This window comes from Panthera leo, chromosome E2 (genome assembly GCF_018350215.1).
Source record: "Panthera leo isolate Ple1 chromosome E2, P.leo_Ple1_pat1.1, whole genome shotgun sequence".
NCBI classification, from domain to species: domain Eukaryota; kingdom Metazoa; phylum Chordata; class Mammalia; order Carnivora; family Felidae; genus Panthera; species Panthera leo.
In genome coordinates this window covers 44559393-44578572 of record NC_056693.1, presented here as the reverse complement: position 1 = coordinate 44578572, position 19180 = coordinate 44559393, and the positions used below count along the sequence as shown (strand labels likewise).

The 19180-nt window shown below is 37.9% G+C and overlaps 1 protein-coding gene across 4 annotated transcripts in view; it reads right to left on the bottom strand.

Moving 5' to 3' along the window:
* NFAT5 (nuclear factor of activated T cells 5) overlaps nucleotides 1-13189 on the bottom strand; it is a 113575-nt gene extending 100386 nt beyond the window's left edge. For 2 of the 4 annotated variants that reach the window (XM_042920737.1, XM_042920738.1), the window contains exons 1-2: nucleotides 12782-13189; nucleotides 10924-10977 (exon numbers count right to left, since the gene is read on the bottom strand). In XM_042920737.1, coding sequence (XP_042776671.1) covers nucleotides 10924-10977; nucleotides 12782-12854 — 127 coding nt within the window. In that variant the 5' untranslated portion in view covers nucleotides 12855-13189. The remainder of the gene's footprint in view (nucleotides 1-10923; nucleotides 10978-12781) is intronic. The other 2 variants (XM_042920740.1, XM_042920739.1) reach the window with 2 other exon arrangements.
* Between the last annotated feature and the right edge of the window lie 5991 nt (nucleotides 13190-19180).

Sequence of the window (19180 nt, the reverse complement as noted above, 5' to 3'; positions counted from 1 at the left end):
TTTTTTCCTAAGACCCACCACCCAAAATATAACTATCCCAAGCACAGAGAAAAAAGTTCTGTTGGGAAAAATTACATTTTCTGATAAAGGCACTAAATATTTTCTATACCATAAAATTAAATTCACATCTCCAGCTTTCTCAATTAATTAACCATGATGGTCATCTTATTATGTATTAATTTAACTAACCATTCTAGATCCTATTTATTTTCAGTTGTAACATGTAAAGTTCCCCTAAGAGAACTATTACATAGTCATACACTTTGCCTTAACATTGTTACATTCAAGTTTCAAGAAAACTTTCTTATTTGAGTATTCTAGGTTTAGAGAACAAATTTACCTCCATTTTCATCTTTATTATCTAAATTTTTGTCTTTAAATAGCTCTGATTCTTTAAAGGCCTAGTTTTTGATCTGTTGTAATTTTAATGCAATTGTTATTTCAATTGAAGCTTTCCACAAGGTTTTATATAACTAGAACATAATCTTCTCAGACTTTCAATATCATTCCTTCCTTCTTTTCTGGATGTGGTATTCATTCATTCTTCAATATTTATGAAGCACCTTTTAGATTATAAAGCACTTGTGCCAAATGCTATGAGAAGGCAAGGTATAGTTGCTATCCTTGAGAAAATTACCACCCAGTACAACCTTTTTTTTTTTTTTAATTTTTTTAACGTTTATTTATTTTTGAGACAGAGAGAGACAGAGCATGAACGGGGGAGGGGCAGAGAGAGAGGGAGACACAGAATCTGAAACGGGCTCCAGGCTCTGAGCGGTCAGCACAGAGCCCAACGCAGGGCTCGAACTCACGGACCGCGAGATCATGACCTGAGCCTAAGTCAGATGCTTAACCGACCGAGCCACCCAGGCACCCCCACCCAGTACAACTTTTTAAACAAAACTGGACTTTACTAGATGTTCTTTATGGCTTATTGCAGCTTTAATTTTATGGCAGCTTTAATTTTTACAATATTTTACAATTATTTTACCACAGTTTGGTTTTTTTCTGACTATATGTATAATCTAGTACTTCAATACTAAAGTTCTCCTAAGTTTTAAGAGACCATTCCTCAAATTATTTCTGTAATTTTGCTAACACTTAAAAACAATGATTAAAAAGAATATGTAAAAATAAATGTTTAAAAAGAGGTGTAAAACGTATACTCTGAAAACTACAAGACACTACTGAAAGAAATTAAAGATCTAAATAAAAGGGAAAAAAATCCCATGGTCCTAGACAGGAAGGTTTAATATTATTAAGATGGCAATATTCCACAAACAACACTCTTCAAAATAGATTCAATACAATCTGTATTAAAACCACAGCTCACTCTTTTGCAGAGGTTGAGAAGCTAATCTTAAAACTCAATGGAAATTCAAGGAACTCTGAGTAGCCAAAATAATCCCGTAAAAGAAGAACAAAATTGGAAGACTCACCCTTCTCAATTTCAAGATTTATTTCAAAGCTACATAATCAAGACAGAACAGTACTGACATAAGAACAGACAAATGAAAAAGAAATGAGACACCAAAAATAAATTAACTCAAAGTGGATCAAAGATCAAAATATGAAAGCCAAAACTATAACACTCTCAAAAGAAAATATAGGTGTCTTTGTGACACTAAGTTAGCCAACAGTTTCTTAAATATGATACAAACCATGAGCAACAACAACAAAAGATAAAATAGACTTAAGCAAAATTTAAAATGTTAATGCATTAAAAGGTACCATCACGAAAGTGAAGACAACCCACAGAATGGGAGAAAATTTCTGTAAATCACCTATTTGATAAGGGACTTGTGTACAGAATATATAAGGAATTCTTACAACTCAACAATAAGACAAGTAATTCAATTTAAAAATGCCAAAATCCTTGAATACACATTTTTCCAATGAAGACATACTAACGGCCAATAAACACATGGAAAGATGCTCAACAGTATTAGTCAATAGGGAAATGGAAATCAAAACCATAAAGATGTCTATAATAAAAAAGAGATAATATTAAGTGTTGACAAGGATATGGAGAAATCAGAACTCTCACACATTGCTGCTGAAAATGTGAAATGATGCACCCATCATGTACTCTGAAAAGCTCCAATCTGTGCTGACAGCTCAGAGCTTGGAGCCTGCTTCAGATTCTGTTTCCCTCTCTCTCTGGGCCTCCCCTGCTCGTGCTCTGTCTCTGTCTCTCAAAAATGAATAAAGGTTAAAAAAAAAAAAAAAAAGTATTTTAATACCTAAGGTCCAAACTAGCAGTATGGTATATAGTATATATGATTACTGGGCAAATTTGAATTTTATTACAAATTAGTACTTACAATACAGTTAAGCACAAGACAGACTCACTTATCAGGGATAGAAAGCTCATAATCTGTTTTGACCTTTACAATTAACCTACAGAAACAATCAGAGTAAATAAGTACATACTCCCTACACACTCTTCAGCTATATAACCCTCTCAAGACTTAAACTACTTTACCAAAAAATGTTAAAGTTCTAAACTTCAATTACAATTATTAAGTATAGGGGCAAACCATATACTCTGGTATAAGGTGCACAAAAGTATTGCCCTATTAGCAAATAAAAGTTAAAAGTCAAACATATTAATTTCATTCTCCAATCTAGATCGAATTATGAAACCCTTTAAAATACTGTTATCACTGTTTATTCACATACAATCTCTTCTACTAAGCTGTAAACTACATGTGGCTAGAATCTAGGTGTAAATTCATTTTGAGTGAATGAATAAATACAAATATTATGACTAAGTAACTTAGACTTGTGCATAAATATCAAAAGTCATCCCTAAAAAACTGCACTTGGCTACAGTATAGAATACAAGAATGTTTAAGAGAATAAAAAATTTCATTACTTTTATGCCCTTTAAAAAAAATAGCTTTCCCTTTAAGAACGTTACGGTGGTTAAACAAAAGTTAAAGAGAAAAGAATATACGGTGTATAAATCCATTTATATAAACTTCTAAAAATGGCAAAACTAATCTATTTTAAGGAAAAACAGATTAGTAGTTGCCTGAGGGGCCAGAGTGGGCAGAACTGATTATAAAAGAGCAAGAGATAGACTGAAATGTTCTGTATCCTATCTGCAGTAATTACACAAATGTATACACTTGTTTAAAACTCCTGGAATGGTCAAAACTGGTGAATCTCTGTATCTCTATATAAAAATGGTTTGTTATTAAAAGAGAAGGGAAAGAGAGAAAAGATACAAGTAGTAACCACAGAGCCAACAAGTAAAATGTAGAGTACCCTGAGAAAATGGGAGACATGAATAAAAGACCAAAAAAAAAAAAAAAAAAAGGGCCAGTGGAAAAACCACCAAAGTCAATTAATAGGCCCTATGCAAAATATCAATACTCATACAGCATTTCATAGTTTGGTCTTCTAACATAGTGTCAGTTGTTCTTCCTCTTAACTCTGAGGTAAGCAAAACTGACATTAATGTCTCTACTGAAGAAAAGGAACGCTTGCACGATTTTTCACAGGGTCTCAAGGCCAAACTAGAATGAAAATCCATATTTTTCTAATGGCTAACACAGAATTTTCAGGAAGTTCATTAACAATGAATTAACTCCTGAAGCACTATTAGTACTGTTTTTCCTGTTGCTCATCTCCTTTCAAATTTAGTTAGGCTCTGAGACACATCAGCAGAAAAAGGTGCAACGATTCCATGCTTCCATAAACTACTGCCAAAGATACCAAGAGTCGCATGGCATCCTCCATCCCTCAAGTAATTCTCCTGAGGGGATAGTTTGCTTACTCTTCCCCCGCTTTTCACTTCTGAGTATCATCATCTGTCAAAACAGAGGTGGCTCAACCAGTGATGTGCTTCAGCTACATCTTAAAGACACTCACCAAAGCCAGGCAATGATTTGCTAATTTTATGTGTTAAAATGTTCCCCAAAAGGGTCATCATCATATTCTTAACTGTTTTTTATGTGTGGCTTATAGACTGTCTCTCTTCTTTTATGGGAACTGTTTAGGTAAAGAATCCTACACAAACCACTCTTTTTACACCATCTGAACAGTGGTGTAATTTTAGTAGGGCCCAAAGTGTAAATACCAATTATCAAATGTTTATATTAAAGAAATTCATGATAAGCTCAATACTCTGTGGTAAAATAGTCAAGTTTCAAATTCCAGCCTCTTCGATTAGCTATGCGACGCTGGGAAAATTAGTGAATCCCTCTGTACCTCAGTTTGCTCATTTATGAAATATGAATACTGATACGATCTCATAGGATTTTTCTGAGGACTAATGTGAAAAATATCTATAAAATTCTGGCACATACAAATAGCTGAAAAATGTATTCAATTATTACTAATATTGAATTTATTAATCTTTCTTTACCAACACTTTCTTTTAACATGTCCTATAAATATTACTTTAAGGAAATTTTTTAAAACTAAAACTAAACAAAAAAACCAAAAAACCCTATATTTATAATGACAAGAGTAATCAACAACAACTTAGGTCACTCTTAGAAACTTTTCTGTTCTTGCCTCACCTTCAAAAACAATACCAATAAATAAATAAATAAATAAATAAATAAATAAATAAATAAATAAATAAAATATTAAATTTACTAAAAGTCTCATCATACCATTTCTAAATGGGAAAGAAATGAATAAACATTCATGACTGACCAGCCATAATTATCATCATCTGTCAAGTAAATATTAAAAAAAAAAAAAAAAAAAAAAAAGCAAGAAAAAACTTTAATTTTTCAATAGCTATTAAGAGTAAATAGGGGTGGTGCCTGGGTGGCTCAGTTGGTTGGGTGTCTGACTTTAGCTCAGGTCATGATCCCACGGTTCATGGGTTTGAGCCCTGCATAAGGTTCTGCGCTGACAGCTCAGGGCCTGGAGCTGCTTCGGATTCTGTGTCTTTCTCTCTGCCCATCCCTCACTTGCACTCTGTCTCTCTCAAAAATAAATAAACATTAAAAAAATGTTTTTAATAATTAAAAAATAATAATAATAACAAATAAAAGAGGGGCACCTGGGTGGCTCAGTCATTTGAGCACCCAACTTCAGCTCAGGTCATGATCTCACGGTTTGTGGGTTGGAGCCCCGCGTTGGGCTCTGTGCTGACAGCTCGGAGCCTGGAGCCTGCTTCAGATTCTGTGTCTCCCTCTCTCTCTCTGCCCCTTCCCTGCTCATGCTTGTCTCTCTCTATCTCTCAAAAATAAATACACGTCAAAAAAAAATTTTTAAGTTAAAAAAAAAAAGAATAAAAGTAACTGAAAATTTCCATATAGCATATCTTTCGTTCAAATTATCAGAAATATAGATCCTTTATCACAACACCAGGTTTTATTTATATTTAGAAGCTAAAATCATTATCTGTAGTTCATCCATAAAGAAAATGTCTACATTTTCATTCAAGGACATGTTTATATTTAATGCATTACATACTGTTAGTTTTTTTTTTAACCTTGATTTTTATTAAGACAACAGCAAATAAAAGTCACACGAATCTCTTTTATGTAACTTGAAATAAAGTCTTTGCAACAAGACGGTAACATAAGATAATAAGCAACATTTCTACTGAAGAGTGTCTTATACCTTAGAACTAACAGGACTGTCTTCTCTCACTAAACACGCAGGCCCAATGATGTCTTGGATTAATATGATCTTTTATTTTTTTCTAATTCTCTATTATTTTACAGAAAATATAATCTGAGTCAACTTTTTCTAATATAAAGTGACTATTTTTTATATATAATATTAATCACAGTAAGAAATGTTTCTCTGTACTATCACTTTCAAGTTTTAGGGAACTCCTGGAATAATTATACTACAGTCAAGGGTGAGTTAAGAGCAAGCCAAGAACCATTTAATTATGAATTTCTATCCTCTTACTGTAATAAGCAACAGAATTGTAGTACTGAATGAAAATTACAAAAACAGAGTTTAGAAAAACACAAAAACAAATGGTAGGAAAATCAGAGAAAGATGGATCCTAGAACTAAGAAGTTAGAAGGAACTAGGTGTGTAACTTTTATCATGTTTGAACTTCATTTTCATAATTATTTCCATAATGATATTTTTTGTGTACTAGGTAATAATGTATAGAGATTAATAGATACTAAACAAGAAAAGAATCCAATAGGTTGTTTTTAATTTTAAATATTTTCAAAAAAATCTAATTTTTTTCTAATTTCTAGTAAGATCTCTTCATTTCTAATGAAGATTATCATTTCTAATAAGATACCTTCATACATTTCATCATTTAAGAAGTAATGGCTTAACTATCTTATGAACTATCAGCTCTAGGAAGAGAAATAAATTGGCTCAATGGCAATTCAGAAATATTCCATAAAGTCAGCAAAACACTGCTGCTATTTTTAGGATTTTCATTTTGTGAACTATAAAGTATAATTATGCCTGGTACTATATCAAATAATTTGACAGCGGTTAAGAAAAAATAGTTTATTGTCCCTCATTGTTAAAATAAATATAAAAAATAAAAATCTTCCAGTTTCAAATATTAAATTCATACTACGATCACCTCACATTGGTATTTAGCTCTTATTTAACCAGTTACTTAATTTTATCCATCATGTAATCTTGTAACTCCTGCTTGTAAACACATTTTAAAATTTTAATCCATTGTTTTTATTACTCTATTTTTTCCAACTCACTTCTATTATTTTTCCTATTTTATCTGATTTTATACTATCTTATCTTACATCTCTGTATTTCCAGAATGACCTCTTAATCATATTCGTTTACTTTCATTTAGTTTAATTTTTATCTCAATTTTTTCTATAGCAAACAATATATGCCCAAATCAGTATTTTTCAATACAGAAAAGTATAAGAAATGATAACTTTTTCTCTGTAGTGAATCTTTTCTCTAGGTACTCAAGAAGACTCCTAGCCTTCATATTTGTAAACCATTTTATTTTTTCAATATATATAAACTATCGTCCTTAAAAAAGGCAGAGAAAATGCAAAAATAGAATTAAAAAGTAAAATATTACAGTACATGCTTTTGCACAGGACTTTTTTTTTAAGTTTATTTATTTATTGTGAGACAGAAAATCCCAAAAATCCCAAGCAGGCTCCGTGATGTCAGCGCAGAGCCAGACCTGGGACATGTTCTCAGGATGGTGAGATCATGATCTGAGCTGAAATCAAGAGTCAAACGCTTAACCCACTGAGCAACCCATGTGGCCCTGTAAAGGAGTTTCTATGGGAGTTATTTTTAATATAATTGCAACAGTATTTCTTTTATTTACTTATTTTATTAAGAGTTTCACATGTAATTATGGGGTCATCAGAAACATTATTTATGGTTATGTATTATTGAATTAGATACCTACACTCTTTTCTCATTGTCAGGCCATCACATTGAGTAAAAAGGTAGTAGGAGAACTAAATATGGTGACCAATGTTAACTAGACTTATTGTGGTGGTCACTTCCCAATATATACAAATAATAAATCATTACCTTGTGAAACTGAAATTAATATGGTGTTTTATGTCAACTATATCTCAATTAAAAAAAAAACTAATTCCCTATTCTTTTAAAAAAAATATGTATAGTAGCAAGAAGGACCAGCATCAATATGTAGGATAAAAGCAAACTTAATTAAAATGGTAAAGAGATTTTGAAGCTATTTTTCAAGTTCAGTAATATTCAACTATAAATTTTCCAACCTTGTTTTCCTACAGAGAGAACTTAAATTTGGAAAAAACATGTTCTATAAAAAATTTAACAAATGTACGATAGTAATTAAATTCTCCTCACTCTGGGCTGACTTCACTATTAAATGGATATCTAGACCACTGATAGAAAGTATACACACATAATACCAGAAAGTACTTCATATTATATAACATAGGGAGTCAGTACAGTATAGTAGTTAAGAGCACAGACTATAGTGACAATACCTGTGTTGGAATCTTGGCTACAATGTACCAGCTGTGTGACTCTGGGTAAGTTACTAAACCTCCCTACACTTTAGCTCCCTCATCTATAAAATGGAATAACAACCAACTTAAAGGGTTGTTATGAGAGTTCAGTGAGTTCACACTTATAAAGTTCTTGGCACACAGTAAAAGCCATATAAGTGGATGTTGTATTAAATTTTTAATTTAGCTAACATTTATTGTGCACTTACTATGTGCTAGGTTAAATGCTTTACACGTGAATTTGCCTTAAATAATCTTCAGTAACCCACAATGAAGACACTATGATTGCCTCCATCTGAAGATGAGAAAATTAAAGCACAATGAGATTAAATAACTAAGCTGAGGTCATGCATAAGTGTTGAAACAAGGATTTGAACCCAAATCTGATGCATGACTTACAATTTTAACACAGATTGCAAGGTACACTACATACTAGAAGCAGTAGCCTCCAATCATACTGTATCTTAAGGAAAGGGCAGGAGAGAGGACAGACTTTGCTGAAATAAATCAAAATAAGTATTTCCTGGAATAAAGTAGGGTACTTTAAAAATTAATATAAGAAATATCACTACAATACAGAAGTATTTATATATGAAATAATAGATGTCTGATATTTGTTTTAAAATAATATAGCTTGGGGCAAATGGGTGGCTCAGTTGGTTAAGCATCTGACTCTTGGTTTCGGCTCAGGTCATGATCTCATGGTTTGTGAGCTCAAGGCTTGCATTGTTGGGCTCTGCACTGCCAGTGTGGAGCCTGCTTAGGATTCTCTCTCTCTCCCTCTCTCTCTCTGCCCCTCTCCCATTCGTGCACACTCTCTTTCTCAAAATAAATGAATAAACTTTAAAAATAAAAAAATAATAGTTTGGGAGAAAATAAAAGAAATAAGACTAGACATGTATTGATGATTGTTAAAACTTAGTAATAGGTATTTGGGGGTCCATCATTTTATTCTCTTTACTTTTGTATGTTCCTTAAAATGCCCATAATAAATGGTTAAAAGAGAAGTAGGGTGCAGAGATTAAATACTTCACTTTCATTCCACAACCAAACAACTTTCTCAGGATTCCCTGTATCAAAGACATAAAAGGATACTTGATATTTATACATTTTACAATGTATATATAATCTGTAAAAGGATGGTCTTATTTTTAAAAAATTGAGTATCCTCTCAACCAAAATAAGAAATTAATGAAAATATTTAAGCACATACATGTAAATATACATATTAAATGACTGGCTGCAGTTCCATCAACTTGTTAAAATTATTTGCTGAAATAATTAACACCCTTTTTTTTTTCATCTCTCTCTCCTGCCCAATAATCTCTATGATTATGATACTCTCTGGTCTGCTGCCCAGAAAATGGATACATTTGTATAGACAAATATGAATCTACAGCATGGCACAAACTGAACAATATGAATAAAAAACAGAAATCTGCTTCACTAAGAAACACTTATAAAATTCCTCACCTCAAGTTGTAGTTGATCTTTATACTAATATATATCAATGGGTTTCTGATAAGTATAATCAATAATTAGAGAATATTTTATATGCTCTAAATTATAGTTGAAACAATTTAGCTAATACTAAACAACAACAACAACAAAAAAAAAACAAAACCAAAAAAAAATTTATTAAGCCAGACACTAAACTAGGCATTTTCATACACCTTATGTCACTAAATTTAAGAGATTGTATCTATTTTTATAGAAAGAATAGTAAAGTTTAGAGAGGTGAAATCACCTGCCCAAGGTCACAGAGCTAATAAGCAACTAAACTGGTATGTATTCAAACTTAAGCTCAATTACAAAACCCACTCCCCCCCCCCCCCCCCCCCCCCCCCCCCCCCCCCCCCGGCTATGAGAAGTAAACATCTCAACTCAAATCAAACTTAAATATTTAGAGCATTTTTTAAGTTGACCACAAAATGTTTAAGTTACTGGTCACAAATATATTTTACAGTGGCAGCTTGGCTTTGGGTAAAGAACTCTAGCTAAAACACAAAAGGCATTGTTTCTGCTATCATGTGACTTCCCGCGCCCCCCCCCCCCCCCCCAAGTCTCTTAATTTCAACCTCAGGTTACTCATCTCTACAATGGGGAAATTAATATCCTTGCTGTCCAATTGCAGGATTAGAAAATTCAAAGAGGATATATGTAAAGCCCCTTCAAAAACTACAAAACACTGGGGTGCCCGGCTGGCTCAGTCCAAAGAGCATGTAACTCTTGATCTAGGGGGTCATGAGTTTGAGCCCCACACTGAGTGTAGAGATTACTAAAAAAAATAAACTTTAAAAAATATATTTTAAAAAATTACAAAATACAAATAGAGTCTTTTTTTGTCTTAAAATGCTAAAATAACAAAGTTTTCTAAAGTAATTGTCAGCTGTTTAAATTCTACACCTTCTATTAACATTTCCAGAACTTTCTCAAACCCTTTTTTTCTAAGCGTAGTTCATTCATCATGTCTGTCACTTGGCTTTCCTTATCCTTAAAAGTAATACAACAGTAATGACAGCAATGCTTTTGTAATAAATAATTAACATACCGTTTTGAAATGCCTAGCATATAAAAGTTCTAAATTCTGAATTTTCAAACTAAATATGTGTTTGGTGTCATTCTTAGTTATATTCATGATCCTAATGTTTGAGCCTTTTCATATTCAGTTTGTTTCTAAAAAGCTAGAATTAAGACCTGGGATTCTAAAGTAGAACACCCAACACATAATTTTTAACGATTTTGTGGGAGTTTTTTCAAGGCTTCTCAAAGCAGATACAATAAGCTAACAAGCACATCAAACACAGCAACAAAATCCACTGAAACATTCAGCTGCTCTAAAAGAAGGATCAGGCTCTTTAAGAGAAAACTACATTGTGTGAGTTTGCAAAGTTTCACACTTTCTCATTTAAACTCCATTTCAGAGAAAGCCTTTGCATACTCACACAATATGCTTTTAAAATGGCACTTTGCTGACCTTCCAATAGTCCAGCTCTATGAAAATTCTGTGATGGGTGTAACTTCAGAGAATCTGAAAAACACAAAAAGCATTAAGCACTTTTTATGCTGAATGACTTAAAAAAAAAAAAAAAAGGAAAAAAAAAGGGCAAGGGTAGCATACATCTCTTACATAACTGCCACGTATTTTTAAGAGCTAAAGCCCATATTCGCGAATATGTCAAAGAAGGCTGAACTGCCTCTCACATCGGTCTCTGTGCTAAACTTAGATGGTCATAAAGTGTTTGTTTCATGGAAAATTATCTGATGATTACTGCACAAACGGTGTTAATGTCTTGGCTATTTTTAGCACCGATGGTACCACATTAGCCCTCTTCTAAGAATCACCTCTTGACATCATCTTTTTCTTCTGACGCTCAAAACTACAGTATTTCCAAACTACTTCAGGTACGTTGCCGGAGAAACATCCTACAGGATGGTGACTGCCAACTAAAGTCATCAGAGCAACAGACAATGGCCACAGTTACTAAGTAGGACTCTGTGCACAAACCCAATCGTCGGTGTGCGAAGTCCAGTACCTTCCAGACGAAACCATCGCACACTGATTCACTTAAACAATTTCAAGGTACTCGCGTGAAGGCTGAAGTCCCCCTTTCCGGAGGGGGTGGAATCAGCGGATGGATACGGAACACCAAAAAAAAAAAAAAAAAAAATGAAGGCACGCTGGCCGTCTCAGGAAGGAGGTTCGCAATGGCACTCAATTTTTTTTTTTTTTAAATATGGTGAAATGAAGAGCTAATAACCCAGTTATGTCTTTTGCCCCTCCCAGTGGTGTAAAAAGTGGTGAGGAGTGCGGAGGGAGCATTTCGGTTTGATGCCCCTTTCGCACAGGGAACCTGTTCTAACACATTCTTGTGGTGCCCAGTATAGGAATTTAAACCCAGCAGAGATCAGCTCCAGTGCTGGTACCGTGGATCCCGGGAATCCCCTTCAGGCCTTGGCCAAAAGAGTTTTTAAAACGGGAATCTCGCTGCCCCCTCCCTGCAACGAACCCTTGAACGGCCACGAAAGAGAAAATTCTCAGAGGACGACAGCGTCAGTGCCTGAGCTGGTACCCCCGGGACAGGAGAGGGATAAAACTGAGCCAGAGAGAGACCACCCCCGTCTTTGTAAAAGAGAGGGAGATGCAAGTCGTTAGAATGCCACATAGGTGGAAAGAGACGAAAACAGAAAATTCGGGCCCTTTCCAGCAATAAGATGACGAGGAAAGGAAGAACGCCTGGTCGAGGGGGGCCGTCCCAACAAGGGGAGGGAGTGGACTAGGCCGGAGGGAGAGGGGGGTAGAACGACGGCGCACAAACAACCTGGAGGGGGAGGAAAATGGTGCCCCTGCACCCAGAACCGGCTCCAAGCCACGCCGCCCGCTTGGGGGCAACTTTGCTGGGGAGGATGGTCCTGGTAAGAGCGGCCGCGGCGCACCGATCGCAGCGGCCCCAGCGCGGGGCCCAGTCGGGGGTGGGGGGAGAGGACGTGGGGGGGGGGGGGGGGGGGGGAAGATCCCTGAGCTGGGGAGGCCGGGGCCGGCTGCTCGAGGAGTGTGGCGGGGCCGGACACGCCGAGGGACTCTCAGTGCGACTGGTGCCGCAGAGACCCGGGGCCGACGGCAATTGGGCCCCGTGTGGCCGGCGGCTCCGCGGGGGAGGGGCCGCCACTCCTCCCCGGCCCCTTCCACCACCACCCGACCCCATCGGCCTCTCCCCATCCCCCAAAACAGGCCCGACCGGCCCGGGCTTGCCCCTACCCCCCGACGGGGACCCCTCCGGCTCCCCCGGGCCGGGCCTCCCCGCCCCCACGCCCCAGCCCCCAGCCTGACTCACCTCGCGAGTACAGGGACTTGGGCGATTCCAGGTCTAGGTCCGCGCTGAGCAATGAGATGAAGTCCGAGGGCATCGCAGCTCGACCCAGCCCGGCCCGAGGGCAGCGGGAGGGGGGGAGCGGCGGTGGCGGCGGCACCTCCTCTCCGGGACCGCGGGCACCGAACCGGGGGCGGCGAGGCGAGGGCGGCTGCTGCTGCTGCCTCCTCCTCGAGGGCAGTGACTTCCACCGGGCCGAGGAAACCGCAGCGAGGTGGAGGCGAAACTCCACGGGGACTAATTCCCGGCGAGCCAGGAGGGGGGTTCAGGGCGGGGAAAGGGAGGGGGGAGAGCCAACGGGTCCGTTTCGTGCTTCTCCTCAGCGAAAACTGACGGTCGCCGCCACCGCCGCCGCCGCTGACAGGAATCTGAGCCCCGCCCCCCGCGGGGCACTGCGCAGGCGCGGAGGGGGGCGCCCCGGAGCCGGGAAGAGCCGGGGTGGCCACCGGAGGGCGGGGGGGCGCGCCATGGAACAGCATCAACAAGGGCTTCGCTTCCTGCCGCCGCGGCCGGGGCTGCTGTTCCCCAGCCGGGAAAGGGCCCCGCCAGCAGGGAGGGAGGCAGGGAGGTGTCCGCGCCTGGGGCCCCGGGGAGGGAAAAGGTATTTGCGCCGACCTGGTGGCGGCGAGCCCGTGGCGGCCGGTCCAGCGCGGAACTGAGGGCAAGAGAAGACAGACCTGGGGAAGCCGAGGTGCCTGCTGGACGAGTGGGAAGGACCCCAGTCAGAGCTGGGCAGGGTCGGCCAGGGGCGCGGGCTGGCCTGGGGTCTCGCAGGGGAATGGAGTTTAGTCCCTGGGACAGCCACCAGCCCTTTAGGGTTTTCATAGGAGTGTCTAACTTGTGTTGGCCAAAGGACTATTAAACTCATTTCTTAATTAGGAAATGAAAAACCTTATCTAAAAAACTCGAGTTATTGGTTGTTTTTAATTAAAGTACTTCTCCGTCCTTTGCCCTCCCCCTCTTTTGTTTCCCTTCCCCCATCCTTTAGAGGCTGAAAATTCAAAACAAAACAAAAAACAACTTTCTGATTGTGCTGGGTGGCCGGATTTATTCTGAATGGGAGATAAAAGACTATTTAAAAATTGGATCATATGAATCCACCTGGCCGTTCTACAGGAAAAAACGAAGAAAAGCAAACCTAAACACCACTCTTCCAAACCATTTTTCATTTTTTACCTTTGGATTAGGCAAGGATGGAGGAAAAACACATTTAATTGAGTTTTTGCTATTCTGTTCATGGGGCCAAAAGTTTCCGTTGCAAAAACTGAAAATCCTCACCTACACCGCAGACCGTTTCCTGACTCTAATAGACTTCTGAGAAATTTTTAATCAAGTTATTAAAATATCAATTGGAGTGCAGGGGATGCAACTTGGGGAATAATTTTAATCTTGTGTGGGATATTGATGCCAGCAATCACTGGGCAACGTTTTTAAGCTATTAGGTTAGGTTTTGTTTTTGTTATTTTATCTACAAAGATGGTTACAAATCATACAAATTAGTCTGTTGTGTATATATACACATATCTCTCTATACATACATATGTAGTTATGTATATAGATAGATATAAGTGATATAATACAGCCTTTCCCCCAGGAATGCGCAATTCATCTAGACTTAGAGTCCTGGAGATGGGGAAGAAACAGCAAAGGAGGCCCCAGTGCAGGTGTCTCTGGGGTGGGGCTCTTTCCAAAGCTTTACCTGCAGACCTAGAATTTAAACTTGTGTCATCAGAGTCTCCCTATCTTTCCATCTGAACATCTGACTCAGGTTGCCCAACTATCTTCACTGCATTCTGTGTAGTAATGAATCAACCCTGTGAACATTTTCTTCCTGTCAGAGGTAAGAAAGCTTTTCAGAGCCACCCCAAGATGGCAAAGCAGAACCGGAAACTACCCTCCAATCTCCATTGCCACTGTATGCTGTTGCAACAAGTCCCAAGGGAAGTCCCTCATAACTGGTAAGAGCCCCACTCATTTGAGAGAGGAAGATTCAAACCCAAATTGCCCAACAGGCCTAACCTTTTGAATTGGAGCAAACACCTGTTGGAGACCTCTCCCCTCCCATTAGTCAATACAAAATGTGAGAAGAGGAAATTGCAACTTACTAGGTAGAACCCCAATACTAAAAAGTTGGGTGTATCAGTCTGAGCATATCCCCTTTCCCTAGACCTATGTAATCATTCAACAAACTTAGGGTATAGGAAATTCCCAGTACTATTCTGACCCCAATTAACAAGAATTGGCAAGGCCTCTTCCTTCCCCTTTTCCTCAGTACTTCTCTGCCCCTTTGTACCTTTTTGTCCCTCCAGTATGAGTGCTTTGTTGTCCATGTTAATCAGATTTCCCCTGATTTGATAAAACAAAGTAATGAGATGGCCCCCCAAGTGTGACTTGACTTAGACTGTGAATTCTCCTAGATGGATTCTTTAGGCGCAGGCCCTACCTCACCAGGCCCTGCATCAAGCAGTGATTCTATCTCAATGGATATTTGAAAATTCTGTGTCCCTCCCATGTCCTTTTACAGAGATAAATTTTTTGAAAAACTGTTTAGATGGATAGTTTTCATGGCCATGCTTTAGCATTGAGACCTAGATCTTATGTTATCCTTAAAATTTCAGTGACTAAAAACCCAAACTCATTAGTAAACATGTTTGCTCTGCTCTGATCACAAAATATGACATGACCCGCATAATGTTGAGAGTTACCAAAAATAACTACCTGGTCATTGTGTCTTTAGTAAATACATGCTACCCCCAGTTCCAAGGATATTTCCCTCTGTAGTCATTAATGTCTCAGTTGTTTCCTCTTTTATTTGATCTTGGAAATATTCTCATGTTATATTTTAAAAACCACCCATCACCCAAATAGACGCCTTCATAAAACTTTGTGCACAATAAAAAGTAAAACTTTAAGCGTGTAAAATTTGGAAATTTCCTCTCATTGAAAACTACAATAGGATTATGGAACAAAACATAAAGCAGATTTAGTAGTTTGTAGAATTCCTTTATATTGCTCCCCAATCATCATATCGCATTCCCAAGTTACTTGATTAAAATTTCACAAGAACCCAGATTCAACTACAAGGTTGTATAGATTACGCAAGAGAGTGGCAGTTTTTATATTGGTGGTGTGTTCTTTAACCCCTCCTGGACCTGTTTAGGCGCTTAGTGAATTGTGTTGCTGGATCTCCTCTAAATGAAAGAGGTTCAAATATCAACCACTGAAAAGGAATTAAATCAACTCCTACAGAAGAATGTGTTGTCACAAGATCTACAGAATCTTTGTCATTGTAATACAATTAAGGCTGTTAAAATAATTTTAGTCACATGCATATTGTAAAGAACCTGCTAAACAAACACGAGATCTGAAAGGAAAATTTCCAGAGCAATTCAAGTCACAGACAAAAAAAAGTTTAGACCGAAAATTATCTTCGCTTCACCTTGGGAGCACTCCTTAATAATAATAATGGAGAATTGATATTGGTGGGAAATAGCAATGACTGCATTTGTGCTAAAATTGTAAACAAAGTCTTATTTGTGATTGTGTGTCAGTTTTCACCTTAGATCATGTTCTAGCAAATATTTCTGAAGGCAAAATTAGTTTTGATAGTTTTGCCTTTGGATTTAGAAGGCAAATCTCACTCCTTGTATCTTTCACTGCCTAAATCTGATAATCAGGCATCTAATTCACTTTGATGAAGTACTTCTGTACTTTATGACTGGGTCTGAGTCAGAGTTTTCATCTGAAATCCCACAGAGACCAGTTCAGTTTCTCAAGATCTAGAATAATTGCAAGTCCTGAGATACAGAGCAATCAGCTTGAATTGGAAGAACCTGGTGAACAATGGCGAAGGGAGGTAAATGCCAGAGAAATTCAAAGGGTGGATTAGGGAGGAGAAATTTTAATGGGAAAATAGAAACCCCTGAGGTTTACCAAGGGCATCCCAACAGTAGGCATGGTTGGACTTATGCAAACTGTCCTTATTCACACAAACAAGTCCTTATTCACACTGGCTTGGACACTACCACGTTTGCTAAGATGTTCTTTCCACATCTAATCATGATATGATTAGTAGCCCCACCTCAGCTGTGATACTAGTTAGACCAAGAGTGTGAATTAAAAATCATTTTACCATTTCCTGTTACCCTCTCTCTTAATTCAGGGAGTTTTAACCTAAAGTCTATGGGTTTGTTTCAAGGCATCTGTGATCTCCTTAAACTTGGATACACATTTTTGCAAGCTCATACCTACATGCACCTTTTTCCGAAGGGTGAAAGTCTTTAACTTTCATAAGATTTCTGAAAACAAAAACAAAAACAATCCATAACCCAGAGCAGATGGAAAAGCATTCTTCTGTATGAAGCAAATCCATTCTTCCCTCTTTCCACAAACGGGCTCCAGGAACTGTGCTAGGTGCAGGAAATACAAAGATTTGACGAAGATGAATATGAGAAGTCAACTCTCATCCTGATGTGGGGGATGACCTTTAAACAAATATATGCATTGTGACGGATGCTATGCTAGAGTTTTGTTCAGGTACTAGAAATCAGTGATCTTTTGCTTTATTAGTAGGCTGATAGAGGAAAAGGAAAAGGATGCCATCTAACACACATCACTTTCTTCTCTGCCCGCTATCCCCCACACCTGATTTCTCTTCACTCCAACCACAATTTCCTACAGTGGTTAAGACAGACTAGACAGTTGCAGGGCAAAGTCCTGACATAGAAATGTTTACATTGTGAGGCATCACAGCTATTACGTGTTGATACAAATATTCCAAGAAATACCTGGGCTTCATTGGACTTTGTCAGTGGATTGTCAAAGAAACACGGAGTATCTTTTTTCGGCTTTGCTGAGGATTAGGGCTAAATGCTTAGGTTAAGGATGTAATGATAAAATAGCTGAATTGGTCATCCACAACTAAGCCCAGAATTGAAGGGCTAGGTTGAAGTTACTAGATAAACGAGACCGGCTTTAGAAATAATGTATTCCACCTGAGAAGCATTTGTTTCAGCTGAATGAGGAAACGTAGACTCCTCCAACATGGGAAGAGGCATGCAAGGGATCTGCCCACAGCTGTTAGAATCTAATTATAAAATATGAGGCTTAAAGACAATTATTCATTTATTTATTCATTCAGTTTCTCGACCCACAAAAATCCTGTTTATTCTTCAAAGTCCAGCTCAGATATTACATCTGTGAATTCATCCTGAACCCTTCCAAGTAATATTAATTATTCTCTGGGTTCCCATAGCATTTCATCCAAAATGTTGGTAGGGTGATCATGACAGTGACTTACACACAGTTCATGGGTCTCTCTCTAATGTGTTGTGAACACTTGGTTGAACAGTATCTGAGAAGGTTAAACAAATCCTTGCCTTAAATAACTTGTAATTGATTTTGAGCACATGACTTTAGTACCCACACAGAATGAAACAAACTCTCTAGTATGCCATTCGTTGATATTGTACTAGGAATTTGACATTCAGTATAGAGATTAATAGAAGGAAAGAAGAAACTGGAAAGGTAAGAAAAGGTTAGAGGTGAAAGGCCACAAACAAGGATTTTGTTCTTTATTCCATAAGCACTGGGGAGCTCTTGAAAGTTTTGAAGGAGGGAGATAACCTGACCAGAGCTGTATTTTAAGAATGTAACAGAGGGAACAGTGTAGAGAGAAAGTTGGTAGCTGAGAGCCTAGAAAGAGAGCCCAGCAAAGACCAATGAGCCCTGAAGGGTAAAGGCTAAAAAGATGGAAAGGAGTCGTATATGCAAGACATTATGGAAATAGAATCAGAAGAACTCAGAAATTGCTTGAATGTTGAGAGTAAGAAAGAAAAGTATGAGAATATTCAAGAAAAGGAGATGGTGAGAGAGAAGTTTAAAACATCCACTAACAGGTTCTTCATTGTTGGAGTCCAACAGTTTAAGATGCCAAAAAACTATTTAACAGAGAGAAGCAAACACCACTTAAACATGAATCACCCAAGAGACTTTATACTTTGTTACATGGAGTGGCAAAAACTCTAACCAGAAAAGAAGTTATCCTAGATTTACCTCTTACCTGTAGGAAATCCAAGTAAACATAAATTGCTGAAACTCAGTGAAAGAGTAAATTGATTAGAAACAAATCTACATGAGCATGTGTTCCGGGTGTTCACTCCAAATACACTTGAGCATTAACACATAAGCCTCTAAATGCTTATTTTCATAGTAACTAAATATGGAAGAATTTTAAGAATCCTAAAGGCCAACAACGCTTCCAAAAAAGAAAAAAAGACTTGCAGAGATAAAAAGCAGCCATAATGTCTTTAAAGAGGATCAGTTTGCAAAACTTCCATTCATGGAAGTCTTGGGTAATAATGG